The following is a 16,662-nucleotide window of genomic DNA, read 5'->3' on the forward strand; positions in this document are numbered from 1 at the left end:
CACCTCGTTCTGCAAGTATGACATCTAACGCGACCCTGTTCTGAAGGGTCATAAGACGATCCGACTGGAGCTCAGCAGTCAAGTTACTAAGGGCACCAGCAGTTTCAACTACGGTGGACTCAACCACCCTCGTCAATTGCCTTATGTTCCTGCTGTTAACCATGGGTCCCCAAAACGGCAGAAAACCCTTCACGAAGTCTCCAAATTCTTGTCCTGCAGTGTCTTCTTTGCTGAAGACACCTCTAGCTATCCTTGTCATATGGTAATCTGCCGCAGCGGTGTAGGTGGGAGGCAACAGGAACGAAACAAAACATGTGCCCGAAAAGTCAGGGGGCAACCATGTATAGGCTCTATCATGGCAGATGAAATAGGTACCCTTAGCTGCTAGGAACGAAGGGGAAGTCTGAGACGCAAAAACATAAGTTTCAGTACAGATACTCTTCCCTAACTGAGCTCTGGGATTCTTGCCATTACCTTGCAGACATAGGTGACCCTGATGGGGTACAATCCAGATCAGGGACGATCTCTTAGCTTGCTGTTTCTAACTCAGAGTAACTCCATATCCGGTTATGTTCCATCCTATATATACTAGTGTCTCATCTCTCGGGATATTCTCATAGGAAATATCTTCCCTAATCATGTCTACTATACTCTTAACTAGAGCACTACTCTTAGGATTGTCTTTTTCAGAACGTAGGGGGTAAACTTCATGTGCGTAGATGAACATTGTTCTGTATGCCCACACAGAACCATTATGGCTGAAAGGCAGGACCAGGTACGGGATACCTTTATCAGTAGTGTGAGGCATAAGACCACACATCCAGCAGTTAGTTGTGTTTATTACTAGTTGGTGTTGGTGTAAAAGCTGAACGAAGGAGTTATTAATGAACTCTAATCTCCTAGCGGACTCATGTTCAGGAAGAAGTTGGAAAGAATGCGAGGAAACAGTAGGAGGAGTTATGGGCGATGTAGTGGGTGCAAATGTCACTTGTAAAGAGAATAAAACATATCCTGTTAAAAACATCATTACACTGAATAACATGAAAATGCATAACATCAAAAAGCGTTTCTTGGTCATCATTCTACATATTCTGGCTTTAAAGTTCATTGTTTTGGCAGGTCTCTTCATCTCGAAAAACTCCATCCTCTCTAAAATGCTGCTCGCGATGGTAGGGTGTTCTATGTTAAGGAATGCTTCTGTCAGTCCAGGGCAACTCCCTTAGACCAACGAGAACTGTCGACCTAATGTCTTCAGCTGCACCCCAAAGACTTGGGCAACCGCGACCCTACAGCGGAACCCGGATGGTGGTTCGAAAAACAAAAATAAAAAGGTTTCTCAGATGAGAAAGCTGCACTTTCAAAAATAGCAATAGAAAAGGAATATTTTTATTAGTTCATAGTTCTCGGCCTCAGATTATATCGTTTCTTTCCAGGTATTGTCTGGTCTTGGAACAGGAGTTTAGGCTCTGTAGTGTTCAATCGAATTGACGGCGGCACAGTTTGTTGCAAAATATTGTCACTCTCTTTTTCGGAAATTGTTCCTTTTATACGTGCATCACTGAAAGGCAGAAAACGAGGCACAGATTCAGTCTCTGAGTCGGCGACACCCTCCTGGACCCATCGGTCGTATGACAGAGTCAAAGGTACCCTCTTGCAGTGTACACCGTGGATCCAGTGCTTCTTTCCTTCCACTCGAACGGCTGATCTCGTTGAGAGAAGAACTAGATGGGGGCCGGTCCACCGGGGCTGGTCATTCTTTGTTCGCTGAAAGTTCTTGACCAGCACCCAGGATCCAGGATCGATCGGGTGTCCTGGAGCTTCGGAGACCTGAGGCAGATTATCGTGAACCTGTTGGTGTAAAACACGCAATTTAGCCGTCAATTCATACAAGTAATCAAGCAGTACAGGGTGTTCAATTTCACTGAATTTTGTCGGCCTTGGCACTCCCCATATGTTTGCCGGACGGCCGAACACTATTTCGTATGGACTAAGTCCCACTAGCGAATGCATGGTCATTCTTGTTGATAGAAGTGCTAAATGCAGAGCGTCAGGCCATTTAAGACCAGAGCTCGCTTGAATCTTGGCCAGTTTAAGTTTTAGCGTGCTATTATAGCATTCTACTAGTCCAGCTGATTGGGGGTGATTTGCAGCGTGGAATTTCTGTTGGATGCCTAGCCCTTCACATACTTTCTTCATCACTCGACCCACAAATTCACTCCCATTGTCGCTCCAGACCATTCTCGGCATTCCAAATCTAGGGAAGAATTCTTTGACAAGGGCTTTAGCTGTGGATAAGGCAGTGTTGTCTTTTAGGGGATATGCTTCAACCCATCTTGAAAAGGCACAAACAACAACGAGTACGTATTTCAAATTGTTGCACCTTTCCATGTGGATGAAATCTAGCTGCAAAACCTCGAACGGATACGTAGGAGGCGCAAAATGACCAGCTGGAGTTGGGGTTCCCCTACCAGGATTGTATTTCAGACACACCATGCAATTCTTGACAACATTCTCTGCACACTTGGGAATTCCAGCATTTTGCCATACTGGAGCCAGCAACTTACAAATCCCTTTCACACTGATATGAGCCATTCCATGGGCCATTGTAACCACTGCAAGCACATACGCATCAGGTAACAACCATCTCTAATGCTCCGACAATTCAATCCAACAACCATTTGCATCCATTTTACCCGTACTTTCTCTCCACACACTCAACTCTTTCTCTGTAGCTTCAGCTTGAATAGATTTCACACTCTCTATCGTATCTTCACACATTCCAACTTCACCAACCCATCTTGCAGGGCCTGCAACATACATTCGACTCATCACGTCCCTTGCTGTTTCTTTTGCAACTTAGTCCGCAAATGCATTACCACGACCAACATCATCAGTCACCTTCTTGTGTGCACTACATTTCACAATCGCAACTTGTAGTGGCAAGGTCAGTGACTCAAGAATCTCATTCACCAACTGGCCATGCTGTATCTTAGTTCCATGCGAAGTCAGAAACCCACGTCTTTCCACAATCATCCAAAACTGTGAGCCACACCAAATGCATACTGGCTGTCGGTATGTATGGTCACTTTCATTCCTTTCGACAACACACATGCTCTCGTAAGTGCAATCAACTCTGCTGCTTGAGCTGAATTATGTGGAATACCTGCAGTTTCAACAATCGTATGCAAAGTCGTGACAGCATATGCCGCAGTCGTATCACCATTCGGAAGCTTGAAGCATGAACCATCCACCCATAAGGTACCATCACACTTCACAAGAGGAGTGTCCTGAAGATCTACTCTCCCTTTCGTTGCTTCTTCTGTTCTGAGAAAACAATCATGCTGTTCAGAAGCATCTAACTCTGCTACACTCGGAAACAACGTAGCTGGATTAAGCTTGTTGCATCTTTTTATGTGCACATGACTCGCTAACAATATCAACTCGTAACCTGACAATCGAGCACTAGTTAAGTGCTGTGTCTTGGTCCTGTTTAACAACGTGTCCACTGCATGTGGAACCATCACAATCAATGTATTATTCATCACTAAACCAGCAGACTGTCGAATAGAAACAGCCGCTGCCGCTGTGGCCCTCAGGCAACTTGGCAACGCTTTAGCTACCGGGTCCAAAGTCGACGAAAAATACGCGCATGGACGCTGCTTGTCTCCGAAAGACTGTGTCAACACTGACAATGCACAACCTTCCTTCTCATGGACATACAATGTAAAGGACTTACTGTAGTCGGGGGTACCCAATACAGGAGCCGAACACAACGCATCACGCAATTCGGAAAAACTTTTCTGACAATCTTCAGACCATGGAATGGGATTCGGTGTATCTTTACACGTTAATGCCACCAAAGGTTTGGCCAACAAAGAAAAATTCGGTATCCATTGTCTGCAATAGGATGTAATACCTAGGAAAGCACGTACTTCTCGCTGTGTCCTTGGCACACTCAATTTCGCTATTGCTTGAATTCTTTCTGGGGTCAGTTTCCTTCCCTCCTTCGATAAGAGATGACCTAAGTAGGTCACTTCTTGTCGACAATATTGCAATTTCGAGAGAGACACTTTGTGATGCAAATCACACAAATGATGCAACAATGACAACATGGCTTCTTTACAAATCTCCTCAGTATCTGCAGCGATGAGTAAATCGTCAACGTACTGAACAAGGGTAGCACCATCAGGTAAAACAATCGTATCAAGCTGTGTATTTAGAGCTTGACTATATATCGATGGACTTTCACAGTAGCCTTGAGGAGCGCGTTTGAAGCAGAAGCTTCGTCCCCCTAAATTGAAGCCGAAAATATCCCTACTCTCCTCGGCAATCGGGATGCTGACGAAAGCATTCTTCAAGTCAATCACCGAGAACCAGGTCGCGGAAGCTGGAATCATAGTCAATAGGGCAGTGATATCAGGTACAACTGGGAATTGTGGCACAACTATTTTATTGACCTCTCTTAGATCAATCACGAACCAGTAAACAGGTGGCTGAGAAGGATCCGTACGCTTCAAACCAGGCAGAACAGGACTATTGCAAACATTGCCTCTTGTCTCTTCAATCACATCTTTGTCAATCAAATCGTAAATGATTGCTAGCAACGCTTTTTCACCTTCATTAGAAATCTTATACTGGGGAATACGTGGCATTTTCACATTTGCTTTCAATGTCACAACATATGGTGGTATTTCCAAAATACCCACATCATTAGGACCAGTAGCCCAAAGAATATCAGGAAGGAACGACAACTCTATCGGCAGTTTGTCTTTCGACAAGTACATTGGAGAGATCACTTTCTTACCCAGTGTAAGATGTACTCCCGAAGGAGAACAATACAATGTCGCATACAATCGTTTCAACAGATCCAATCCCAACAGGTTTTCACCACAACCTGTCATTAAAATAAGGGATGCTTTGAATTCACAGGGTCCAACAGAAAGGGACATAGGACTAGAAATTGGGTTCCTAACCGGGGCGCCAGAAAAACCTACGGAAACATTAATTTTGCCAGACAAAGGTGCGCCAGGGAGTTTTGAGAGCATAATAGAACTCTTTATAACACCATTATCCAACAGAAAAGGCTCAGATACACCTGATGTAATCACCTCAACGTAAGGTCCACTCTGATCTACTGGAACTGAAACAACTCCCTCTCTTTGTCTATGGCTGTCCTAGCAACCATTACCTTCCATATTCTCATCTTCTGCATAGTAATCATCAGCATAGTACTGAGTCGTCCTACCAGACGCGTTATTCTGCTGATCAAAACTATTCATTGAATTCTGAGGCGGAAGGGGACGTACGTTCTGGTGGACATTTCCACGTTCTCTACCTCTAGGAGCTTGTTGAACACCTCGACCTCTTGTGCCAGAAACACTATTCGCGCGTTGTAACAAAATAGGGCAACTATACTTGAAATGACCCTCTTCCTTACAATATGAACACTGATTGGGACCTACAGGAACACGTGGTTGAGTATTCTCGACTCTTTGCGAGTTCCTCTGAAACTGTTGAGGTTGCTGATAGTTATTCTGACCACCACGTGGCGGATACGCTTGCTGTAAAAGAACCTTTGTCTTTATCTCTTTAGTTTTCTTGTCGGCTCTATCTTTTTCATCTTTCTATTTTCATAATATTGTGCAGTAGCCAATATCTGTGCTGAAGAGGAAACAGCCCAAGAACTCTCTGAATCTTTGAACTTCTTACACAACTCAGGAAGCAAATTGTGCACAAATTTATCGACGAACAACCGTTGACCACCTTCTGTGCTCATATCTTGACCACTGTGGTCGACAAACGTTTCTTCAAACCTGGTGAAGAAATCAGACACCGTTTCGTCTTTCTTCTGCTTACACGCAGACAATTTATCCCAATTCACATGCATCACGTGCATTAAGGTCTTCATATAATCAATTATCCTACCAGGGAGATCTGCTACTAAAGGCTCAGGTTTAGCACCACCAACTTGTCGGCCATCTGCAGCAGTAATATTAGCCCATGAGTCACCTAACTCTTGATCATGATCTGCATGACAAATCTTTCCCCATAAAGGCTGTGGAACAACATTCCCAAACAACTTGTCTATATCAGCTAAATTCATGATGCATGAACCTGCAGTCTGTGACAATTCCTTGTAACACCCTGCAGGATTCTTACGAGGATCAGGTAAAGTCTGTTTAAGGGCCAAAACTTCAGCTCGCTTCCATGGAACATGTACCCACACATGCTGAAAGTGAGCTGGTATCGCTGGGGGAACGTTATTCAGACCAGCCACTACTTCTTCCTTCCATACTGGAGGAACTTCTCTCATGGGATATTGTCTTACCTTCTTCTTAACAGAGGAATCAGACTCAAACAATGAACGAGAAACACCTCACTCCTAAATGACAACAATGTCGCAATTGCTTTCCCAACATCAGAACCCACAATCGTGCCTTTTGCAAACTCGAACCGTACGCGGCTCAACTCGGGCGGATTAGGCTCCAAATCATTTTCCTCTAAATCCTCACACAGAAAAGCACACATTTTCTCAAAAACGTACCTCTGTTTCGGTGCTTCCCACTGATGGAAGACATCCATAACAGACTCTAACTCATATCTCGTCTGGTCGGTAACTCATTTGTGTGCCAAATAATTCAACGTTTCCTTCTCTCTAGAATCAGGCAGTTGGCTACGTAACTGTTTATGCTCTGAGATAGGGGTCGTACTTGTCACCCCAAAGAAAGGATATAGAAGACTAGTAACAGTGCTAGCCACTCTTTGTCGAACAGAGGGAGAAGTCGATGAAAGGACAGGCGGAAAAGCAGAGTGAGGCAAGGCAGACGCAGAGGCAGTGTCAGAAGGAATACCAGGAGTGGTAGTCGATATAGTGGTTAAAGTTGTAGGAAGTAAAGGTAGAACAGATGTCAAAGCCGGTGGCCCTTGAGGAGGCTGCACCGGAGGAATGGGAGCCAACTGAATAGTAGCTGGCGGTTGTGGAGGAGCAGGAGGCAATACAACCAAAGGTTGCGCAACTAAAGGTTGCGGAGGTGCCGTAGCATTCTGCGCATAAGGTGGTGGCGTACTCAACAAATGCGACATTAGAGGATCTTTCTCAAGTTCTTTTGCTGCATCTTGCTGAAGAGGCGGCAAAACTGGGTAGCATTTATCTATCACCATTTTACGTTGCCTGTGCAACTGCTCAATCATCTGTTCTTCTTCGTTATCTTTAAACTGCATAGCAGCTTGCATTATCGAGATACCCCTTTCTCTCTTATTTTTCATCATTAATTTAATTTCTTTCTGTTTGGCTTCCTTACGCCATAGGCGGAAAGAGTCAAACATTGCCGGCCGGGCTTTCTTCTTAAAAAGTTTGACCTCCAGATTATCCAGTATTTCTGTGTCAAAACTACCGTATTGGGGCCATTTTTAAACACCATCCTTTCTGGTGTATATGATCCATACTTCATTATATGCGATGGGGCCTACGCCATGTTTCACATACAGTTCATACGTTGGAGTTCCAATCGGAGGAACCGGACACGAGTCCTCCAATCGGGAATCCCTATTATTACAACCAAGACAAAACAAATTTCCAAGTCTGCTAAGACCAGGCATCTTCGCTCTCTTGTCTAGCTTCAAACTTCAAAGGATTATCGAATACGATAGTTTCTTGAATACACGAATCCCTCGGCTTTGGTACTTGCAAGTTCCAAATCAAAGATCCCAAGGGGATACCCAAACTAAGAACCAAACTAAGGACTGGGAGACGCTCCACTTATACTTAACTGAGGTATCGATGACGTCACCAGAAGACTCGTCTATCGTTTCGCTCTACCAGTCATCAAGGGTCCAAAGCAGGGCGATAGCCAGGGCAGCAGTCCTTCATAGCCGTTGGGAAGCGGGGAACCTCGCAGCAAAGACTTTCGGACCACGTCGACATACAGGGATCGATGAAGTGGCGGCCTTCCTCCAGAATTTTCACACGAAGCTCCTCATGAACCTCTGGCTTGGACCGGTACCGTTGGAATCAAGCCCCACGTGGGGCGCCAATTGAAGTACTGGGTTTTTCGGAACCCAGCGGTGCCAGGGTACACCTTATGACTTTGGGTCCTTCCTGCTTAGACTACAGAAACACAGAGTCTTCTAGGTGAAGTCAAAGATCGAATTTATTGGCTGCAGCCAGAAACAGTGAATCCTAGAAGTACAACACGGTGTATATTCTCAGGAGACTGCTGCATCTTACAAAGCCAGCCTTCTCTTTTTATACAAAATATTATGCTTCGGGCAAACATTCTTTACTTTAGAGTTGACCATACATATATTTTCACTACAAAGAAAAAGCAGAGTCATGATGACAAGCCCATATTTCAGTTCGTCCAGCCCACAATAAATTATCCGCCAATGCCCAGTATTTTCATCAGATATCGACGGACCCCCAATAAAAACGGGCACCTCCTCCTCGTAAAGCAAGTCATAAAGAAAGGAGCAGGGACAGGTGTGTGTAAGATTAGGCAGGGTTTGTGTGCGATGAAAAGGTTTATGGTAGGCTGTGCCTTGATGCTATCTCGGTCGGCCACTGGGAAAGGAACTGGCCGGGCAGGTTTGGCTTCAGGCAGTGGAGTCAGCTTGCCTAGGTCGCAGAGAAGTCAAAGAAGGTGTACGTGTCCTTTAGAATCGTGTTTGGCCTTAGTCATCGGCCTATGTGAGGGCAACCTACAAAATGGCTGCCGTTACACAAAATGGAACCAGAGGGTTCAGGACGAAAACTACGGTTTCAGGGTGATTTCGTCACTCGAAAATTACGTAAATGCTTGTACATGGTATATTAGTCATTCTCGGTCTTTTGATACCAAAATCGTCATGGTACAACGATATTTTTGACACGGGTCCAGAATATTCAGTACCACACGCCAGCCTTGCATATGGAAATATACCTCACATATCGAAGGGAGTATGGTGTTGTGGTCACGGTCTTGGGGTCACTGCCATTCAGGACTCAGGACACAGTTACACATGTGGGATCGGCTTGTGTTAAAGTGGGTTAGTGTGACTATGTGTCCCTGGCTTGCATAGTTCAGGTTCAGTTGGACGACGTGATATTAAACAAGTTCATGAAGCAAGGATACTAAAAGGATATTGTGAAGATTTGAGGGACGTTATACTTATTTGAGATTTCATTAGAAACTACTTTACATTATGTTATTTCTTTTTGAAACTTCATATCACTATTAGCTTACTTGTCTTCTTCAACACGTATACTTATCAAACTGTTATTTTCTGTACACTTCTCTTGACTATGAAAGAAACGTAACTCTATGTCTTCAAAAACTTGTTTTAAATGATTTATACTAAAACTCCATTTCGTGTCGCAGTAAGACCTAGACATATCTAGATGATACCTCTCGACTTTGAATATAAACTTGCAGATGTCTATCGATGAGAACATTCATAGGATCTAATTTCTTGATGTGAAAGCATTTTTAAGCTGAAGCTGTACAATATTTTGCTAAGTCTCTTCTCCTGTGAAATTTTTTCCCACTTTTGTTTCAATTCGGTCTTCTCAGACTTGGTAATATATGACGTGACATAGCGAGAAATAACAATTCAGTTATCTGCAACATATTATATGTCCATATCTGCATTCCACATCTTCTAAATCACCACATTGTAATCTTCTCTTGACTATGAAAGAAACGTAACTCTATGTCTTCAAAAACTTGTTTTAAATGATTTATACTAAAACTCCATTTCGTGTCGCAGTAAGACCTAGACATATCTAGATGATACCTCTCGACTTTGAATATAAACTTGCAGATGTCTATCGATGAGAACATTCATAGGATCTAATTTCTTGATGTGAAAGCATTTTTAAGCTGAAGCTGTACAATATTTTGCTAAGTCTCTTCTCCTGTGAAATTTTTTCCCACTTTTGTTTCAATTCGGTCTTCTCAGACTTGGTAATATATGACGTGACATAGCGAGAAATAACAATTCAGTTATCTGCAACATATCATATGTCCATATCTGCATTCCACATCTTCTAAATCACCACATTGTAATCATTAATGTACTTCAATTGTTCTGTTCTTTTTTATATTATAAGTATTTTTGAGTGATTTTTGAGTGATAGTATTCCTCACTGCTGACATAAAAATGTTCAGTCTTCCTTGTGATGATTCATGGTGTAGTGAGTTAGTAGTACCTTTGGTGCTCAGCGTGTACGTACCCTGCGATGATACGTGGTTCAGGAGGGGCCTCACTCAGACCAATGTCTTCTGTCTAAAGAATTCTGTCTGGTTTCTGTTGAACAGGGTTAGTGGTGCCACGTGTCACGGCATATGTTCAACAGGGTTAATGACACCACGTGCCACACCTTGTGTTGTACAGGGTTAGTGGCACCACGTGTCGCCGGCCTTGCATATGGAAATATGCCTCACTGATCAAAGGGAGTCTGGTGCTGTGGTCTCTGCCATGGACTTGGGGTCACTGCCATTCAGGACTCAGAACACAGGTCCACATGTGGGATTGGCTTGAGTCGAACAGAGTTAGTGACACCACGTGTCGCGGCTTGTGTTCAACAGGGTTAGTGGCACCACATGTTACTCCTTGTGTTGTACAGGGTTAGTGAGACCACGTGTTGCCAGCCTTGCATATTGAAATATGCCTCACTGATTGAAGGGAGTCTGGTGCTGTGGTCGCTGCCACGTACTTGGGGCAACTGCCATTCAGGACTCAAGAGACAGTTACACATGTGGGATCGGCTTGGGTTAAAGAAGGTTAGTGGCACCACGTGTCGCCGCCGTTGCATATAGAGATATGCTCCACTGATCAAAGGGAGTCGGTGCTGTGGTTGTCTCATGGAGTTGGGGTCACTGCCATTCAGGAATCAGGACACATTTACACATGTGGGATCGACTTATGTTGAAGACGGTTAGTGGCACCATGGGTCACCCGTCTTCCACAGTGAAATCCAGAGGTAGCGGTGAGCAAGGGCCCACAACCACGTGCATATGTTGGTGGCCACACCAGCTTGCGTAGTGCAGGTTTATTGGCACCATGTTTGGCTGGCCTTCTATATGCAAACATCCCTCACTGGTTGAAGGGTGTCTGGTGCTATGGTGACTGCCATGAAGTTGGGGACACTGCCATTCAGGACTCAGGACACAGTTACACATATGGGATCCGGTTGTGTGGAACATGGTTAGTTGGTACCACATGTTGACAGCCTTCCACAGTGTAGGCCGGAGGCAGCAGTCACTAAAGGCGCACAGGCACGTGACGTTGACTTGAGCGGCACAGATTGGGAGCATTTGGTATTCGTAACCTATTATAGTCTCTTACACAATTTGCATCACTACTAATCTTGCATTGTGAACCGTGCTAGCTCCAGTGTAGGCTGGAGGCAGCGGTCAGGATGGGGGCACAGCCGTGTGGTGTTGAGTTGAGCTGCACAGTTAGTGGCACCTGGAGCACTCAGCGTGTGTACACCCTGCGATGATACGTGGTCCCGGCGGGCCGCACTGGGAGCAATGTCTTTTGTCTAATAAATTCTACCTTGATAAAGCCATGTGGTGATGATTTATGGTGCAGGGAGTTAGTAGCACCTGAAGCACACAGCGTGTGCGCAGCCTGTGATCATGTGTGGTCTGTGCGGGCTGCACTTGTGAAATGGAGTGCGTCATCTGCAATTACCACTGCATTTGAATTGTGAGCCCTGCTCTCCGCAGTGTAGATCGAAGCCAGTAGCCGGTACAGACATAAGTCTGCGGTGTTGTGCTGCTGGGTTTGTGGGGGTCCTGTGTCGAGGAGTCCTGCGGTAAAGGCAGCAGGCAGGTGGCAGGATGAGGACCGCTGCTCTGCAGACTCGTTGGTCTTCCACAAGTGAACCACGCCAAGTGCCTGACCAATTTATTCTTACTTGCACGCTGTAGTGGCGTATGTTGGACCAGCCTACTCCGCTTCCGCTTCCAGGGGGGGACAACACAGATGCATGATCAAGATCTTCCTCACTGCCTGAGGTAACATGGTTGCGCCACTGTGCACTATACTACAAGTATCAATACTATATCTCCACATTGAGAGGTTTGTGCTTTGCATAGTGAGGTCTGTGCAGCACATCACCGGTACACTTGGCATTTTGTGCATTATTATTGATGGGCGACTTTCCTCCCTTACACATATTTGGTTGCCACATCTCCCAACATTCAGCGATTTTGTGGCTGATGGGCCAGCGCATTTTGGGAAGGTCCGTTGTCCTGTTTTGCGCAGCGTCATTGGTAGTAGGGGGTGGTCCGGGGGAAGGTTCTGGTGGTTGTGGCGCTGAGTGTTGTGGCCTTGTTGGGTGTTGGAGCTGCTTGATCAGTAGCTGTATCACATGTTGGTCTTTAGATATGGCTGTGAGTTGGGTCCAATTCACGCTGCAGATAGTCGACCTCCTTACACCAGTTAAAGATTGATGTTAATTTCTTACTGCTAACTCAGTATATCGCCTGATTTTGGATTGAATTGCAGATTTTTCTGGTCGTTGAAAATATGGGGAAGTGGTGTTTTAGTTTTTTTCCACATGAATGCTAACGTTGCATATCATTAGCGTTAGTTGTGGCTCTCGTTTGTGGTGATTTGTTTGACGGAAGGAATGGATGGAAAAGCTGTGAGATTTGCAGTTTTGACCAGGTAGAGAATGGGATGATAATTTAAAAACAAAGATAAAAAATAGGTTTAATGAACATTATAATTAGAAATTAGCATTTAAAAAACCTTAGAAATTCACTGAACAAAGCCATAGGTTTCAGGCACTTATAGTTAGAAATTAGAATTTAAAAAACCTTAGAAATTCCGTGAAAAAAACATAGGTGTCAGGGGCGTTATAGTTAGAAATTGGCATTTAAAAACCTTACAAATTCACTGAAAAAACCATAGGTTTCAGGGACGTTAGAGTTAGTTGGACATTTCACTCATAGAAAGCCATTGAAATTTACCAGTTATAGTTAGTTGAGCTAACTATTACTCCCGCCCCCGCAATGCAATGGACTGTTTGTCCCTCACAATGACAGTAGCTAGCATTTTTGTAAAATCAAAAGGTCTTAGCTAGCTCCTAACCAATAATTAAAGGAGACCATATCACCTTTTTTGTTTCTTCTCTAAAATGGCTCCCCCTTGAAGCGCGCAGTATGTATAATTTAATGACTATTACTTAGAGAGACCTGAAGCTAAAACCTCACCTACTCAGACCAGAAATTAAGCATTGTATGGGGTCCTCGAATTGTGAGAAGCCAGAAGTCTGTCTGATGTGAAGCGCATAACTCAGAATGAATTGTACCCTGCACGAGCTTTCTAAAAACACCCTTCAAGGACTACTTGCTGACAAAGCATTGAGATACATAGTTAACATACAAGCACCTTTAGTTTATTTACAATAATATGGGGGACACCTACACCTCCACCGATGGCGATTTACAGGTGAAACTCTGACACATTCTGTTTATAGTAAATGTAAATTCTTTTTGAAATATGTTGCTCCTCAAACTCTGCAAATCCTGCTGAATTCTGCAGGGCCTAAAAGAAAGGGGAAAGCATGTTTCAGTTATCTGAGGTTGTCATTTTAAATGGTGACCTAATCAAATGGGTCACTTGTTTTCCAATCTTGCCCAGTCCTCTGTTTCAGTAGATTCCTCCATGTTCATGGTGGCCCTCTGCTTCCTTTCCAGTTTCATTGAAATGAAAATTGATAAACATTTCTTTTTTTATATGCAGAATGAAAGCTGATCTGGCAACTGCATTTGTCTGCAAGCTGCTGTTTGTCATGGATTTAGCAGTGATAGGTAATGTAAATATCCATTATTAGAAACTATTGAGTTTATTTGCAATGTACAAAGCTGCATTTTCATTGTTATCTTTATATTATATTTTCCTTTTCAAATGACCATTGACTAAGTCCTTGAGCACTTGCATCTCTCTTGGACTTTCTCTCCACAGTGCTCTCCTAGGAAGCACCTGGTTTCTCTCCTAGACACCGAAAGACTAGATTTAGGTTGATCTTCGGTAAATATTATAATGCAGCATGTTCCGAAAGTATTGTACCACGGAATATTGAGGCTAGGAATATGGACATACAGTAATACCCTTGACAGAATATTGAGGGACAAAAAAAGGTAAGTGGTTACACTTTTTATAGCCCACCTCAACCTTAAAGTGACAGTGTGGGAGATGTAGTGTATTGAAAACAATTGTTTGTAATACACAACATCTCCCACAATGATATTTTAAGGCTGAGGTGGGCTATAAAAAGTGTAAGTAAAGAAAGACTCACTGACTGTGAGAAAAGCAGTGGAAGGATGAAACCTGTTAGTGGAGTGTTATACGAGGAATACATCAAACAAAAAGCCTGCTCAGAGTATTGAATTAGGGCCAGGATCCGGCCCCTATGCTGAGCACCCACTGGGGAGTGCTTCAAATTAACGTGGATCACTTTGTGGGGAAAAAAACCCATATATATACATCTCAAATGACATCACTGATGACGTCACTGATGACAACATCCAGTGACTGTATTTTTCTGTAAAGTTAAAATATGTCTTACATATTTAAGAATGAGTGGATGTATAAGTGTCTGGATGAAGGATTTAGTAGGTGCATGACTGACTGTATGAGTGAGTGGTTAAATGTGTCTCACTGAGTGCATGGGTTAGTGACTAAACTGTCTTAATTTGTGCATCATTATGTCTGTTGTTCTGTAAACTGCTGCATGTGTTGATCAGTAGCTATATGAGTAACTATATGGGTTATTGATTGGTTGCCCAAGCATTTGTATGGGAGACTGAGTGTGTGTGTGGGTGGCTGGGAGGTGTATGACTCTGTGCATAGATGTATGGGTTCAAAAGTGCATGTGGAAACAGCTGTATGGGCGGTTGACTGTGTGCATGACTGTATTGGTGAGTGAATAGATATCTCAGTGCTACATGTCAAAGTAAGTACATATGTAAAATACAGTACATGTGAGAGTTGACATATATAAATAACTGTGCATAAGAGCCAGTGAATGTGTGAGTGGCTGTATGGATCATTGTGCACTTGTATCCAGGATTGTATAAGTGAGTAAATATGTTTTAGTATATGTTTGAATAAGTAAGGTGTGTATAACTGTATATTTGTGAAAATGGAGGTGTGATTGATTCTTTGCATGACTGACTAGGTGTGTAAGTAACTCCATGGATGAGTGACAGTCTGTGAGTGTCTGTTTACACTGAGTGTATCTAAGGTTATATTAGAGTCTGAAGAGGTTCATCGTATTATCACATGAATGATGTCATCAGTGATGTGATCAGTAATGTCAAATGAGATGTCATCAGTGATGTCATCAGTGATGTCATTTGAGATGTCATCAGTGATGTCATCAGTGATGTCATTTGAGATGTCATCAGTGATGTCATCAGTGATGTCACTGACCATGTCATGAATGATGTAATATGTGACATGATCAGCAGTGGATTGCGGGTGCGCGATATATAGTTAGTACAACTAACTATATATGGAATTTCAATGGTTTTGTGTGAGTAAAATAAGGTTTTGTAAATGCTAATCCCTAACTATATATGGTCTATAACCTATGGTTTTTTCAGTGAATTTTCAAGGTTTTGTAAATGCTAATTCCTAACTATATATGGTCTATAACCTATGGTTTTTTCAGTGAATTTCATTGGTTTTTTAACAGCTAATATCAAAACCTTTACAATGTATTCTTCTTTAAATAGAAAAATATTTTTTACATGTTTTTAATACAATTTTTTTTTTATTATTTTTATTGTTTCGCTCCCGGTACGCGAACCGGTTAGCTTCCCGTTAGCTCAATTCGGAGGCGCGACCCGGTCCGCGAACTGGTAAACGTTCCGTTTGCGCACCTCTCGCGTTAGAAAACAACATCGTGACGCGTCGCGTCAGCATGACGTTTCGCGTTCTCGCGTAATACGTCATATTACGTGCTACGTTAGCGTACCCGGAAGCGCAGCGGTACGCGAACCGGAAGCGATCCGCGGCGCGGCCCGGACCGCGTAACGTAAACACAGCAGGTCATGTGACTCGGTAATAACACTTTTCATTGGTTCATTTCACTTTTGGTTTCCTAATGATGTAATACTAGGTCATGTGATCTAAAATGAACACTTTTCATTGGTTTAGAACTTTTGCTTTTCCCAAATGATGAAAACCCCTCCTTCTTTCCTCACTCTGACTTTCATCTTGGTGAGAGAAAGACCCTTTATTTACACTTTGACATGGCTTCATTAGTAGCTTCAGCTGGTGCTAACCCACCACCTCCACCAAATCCAAGAAAGAGAGGACCACCTGCTGAAGTAATTTTGCAAGAAGAGGAAGAACAGGAAGAGGAGGAAGAGGAGGAAGAGCCAAGGTTTTTGCCAGAGGAGCCCAGGAGGTACAACCGAAAAGAGAATTACATTTGGCAATTCTATAGAATTCCTGAGGGGCAAAAAAAAGTGAATGCACGCTACGTGTTTTGCCGTATATGCGGTGATAGATTGTCAAGGGGAACTGAAAAAAAATACAGTTACGGCAATCACACTATGCATCGGCATATGAGTAGGTGGCACCCAAATAATTATAGTGCTGCCCAGCTACGTGATGAGCAACAAAATCCCCTCCCAAAGGCAAGAAGATCGGTTGTTC

General features: G+C 43.4%; 1 protein-coding gene across 1 annotated transcript in view; it reads left to right on the forward strand.

The window, feature by feature from the left end:
• The window catches only part of LOC144762972 (fucolectin-1-like), a gene marked incomplete at its 3' end in the record, with an annotated part of 705,880 nt that overhangs the window by 181,930 nt on the left and 507,288 nt on the right, over window positions 1-16,662 (forward strand). The window contains exon 2 of the mRNA XM_078648285.1: window positions 13,738-13,805. Coding sequence (XP_078504411.1) covers window positions 13,739-13,805 — 67 coding nt within the window. The remainder of the gene's footprint in view (window positions 1-13,737; window positions 13,806-16,662) is intronic.

Source organism: Lissotriton helveticus, chromosome 6, assembly GCF_964261635.1.
Source record: "Lissotriton helveticus chromosome 6, aLisHel1.1, whole genome shotgun sequence".
Lineage (NCBI taxonomy): Eukaryota > Metazoa > Chordata > Amphibia > Caudata > Salamandridae > Lissotriton > Lissotriton helveticus.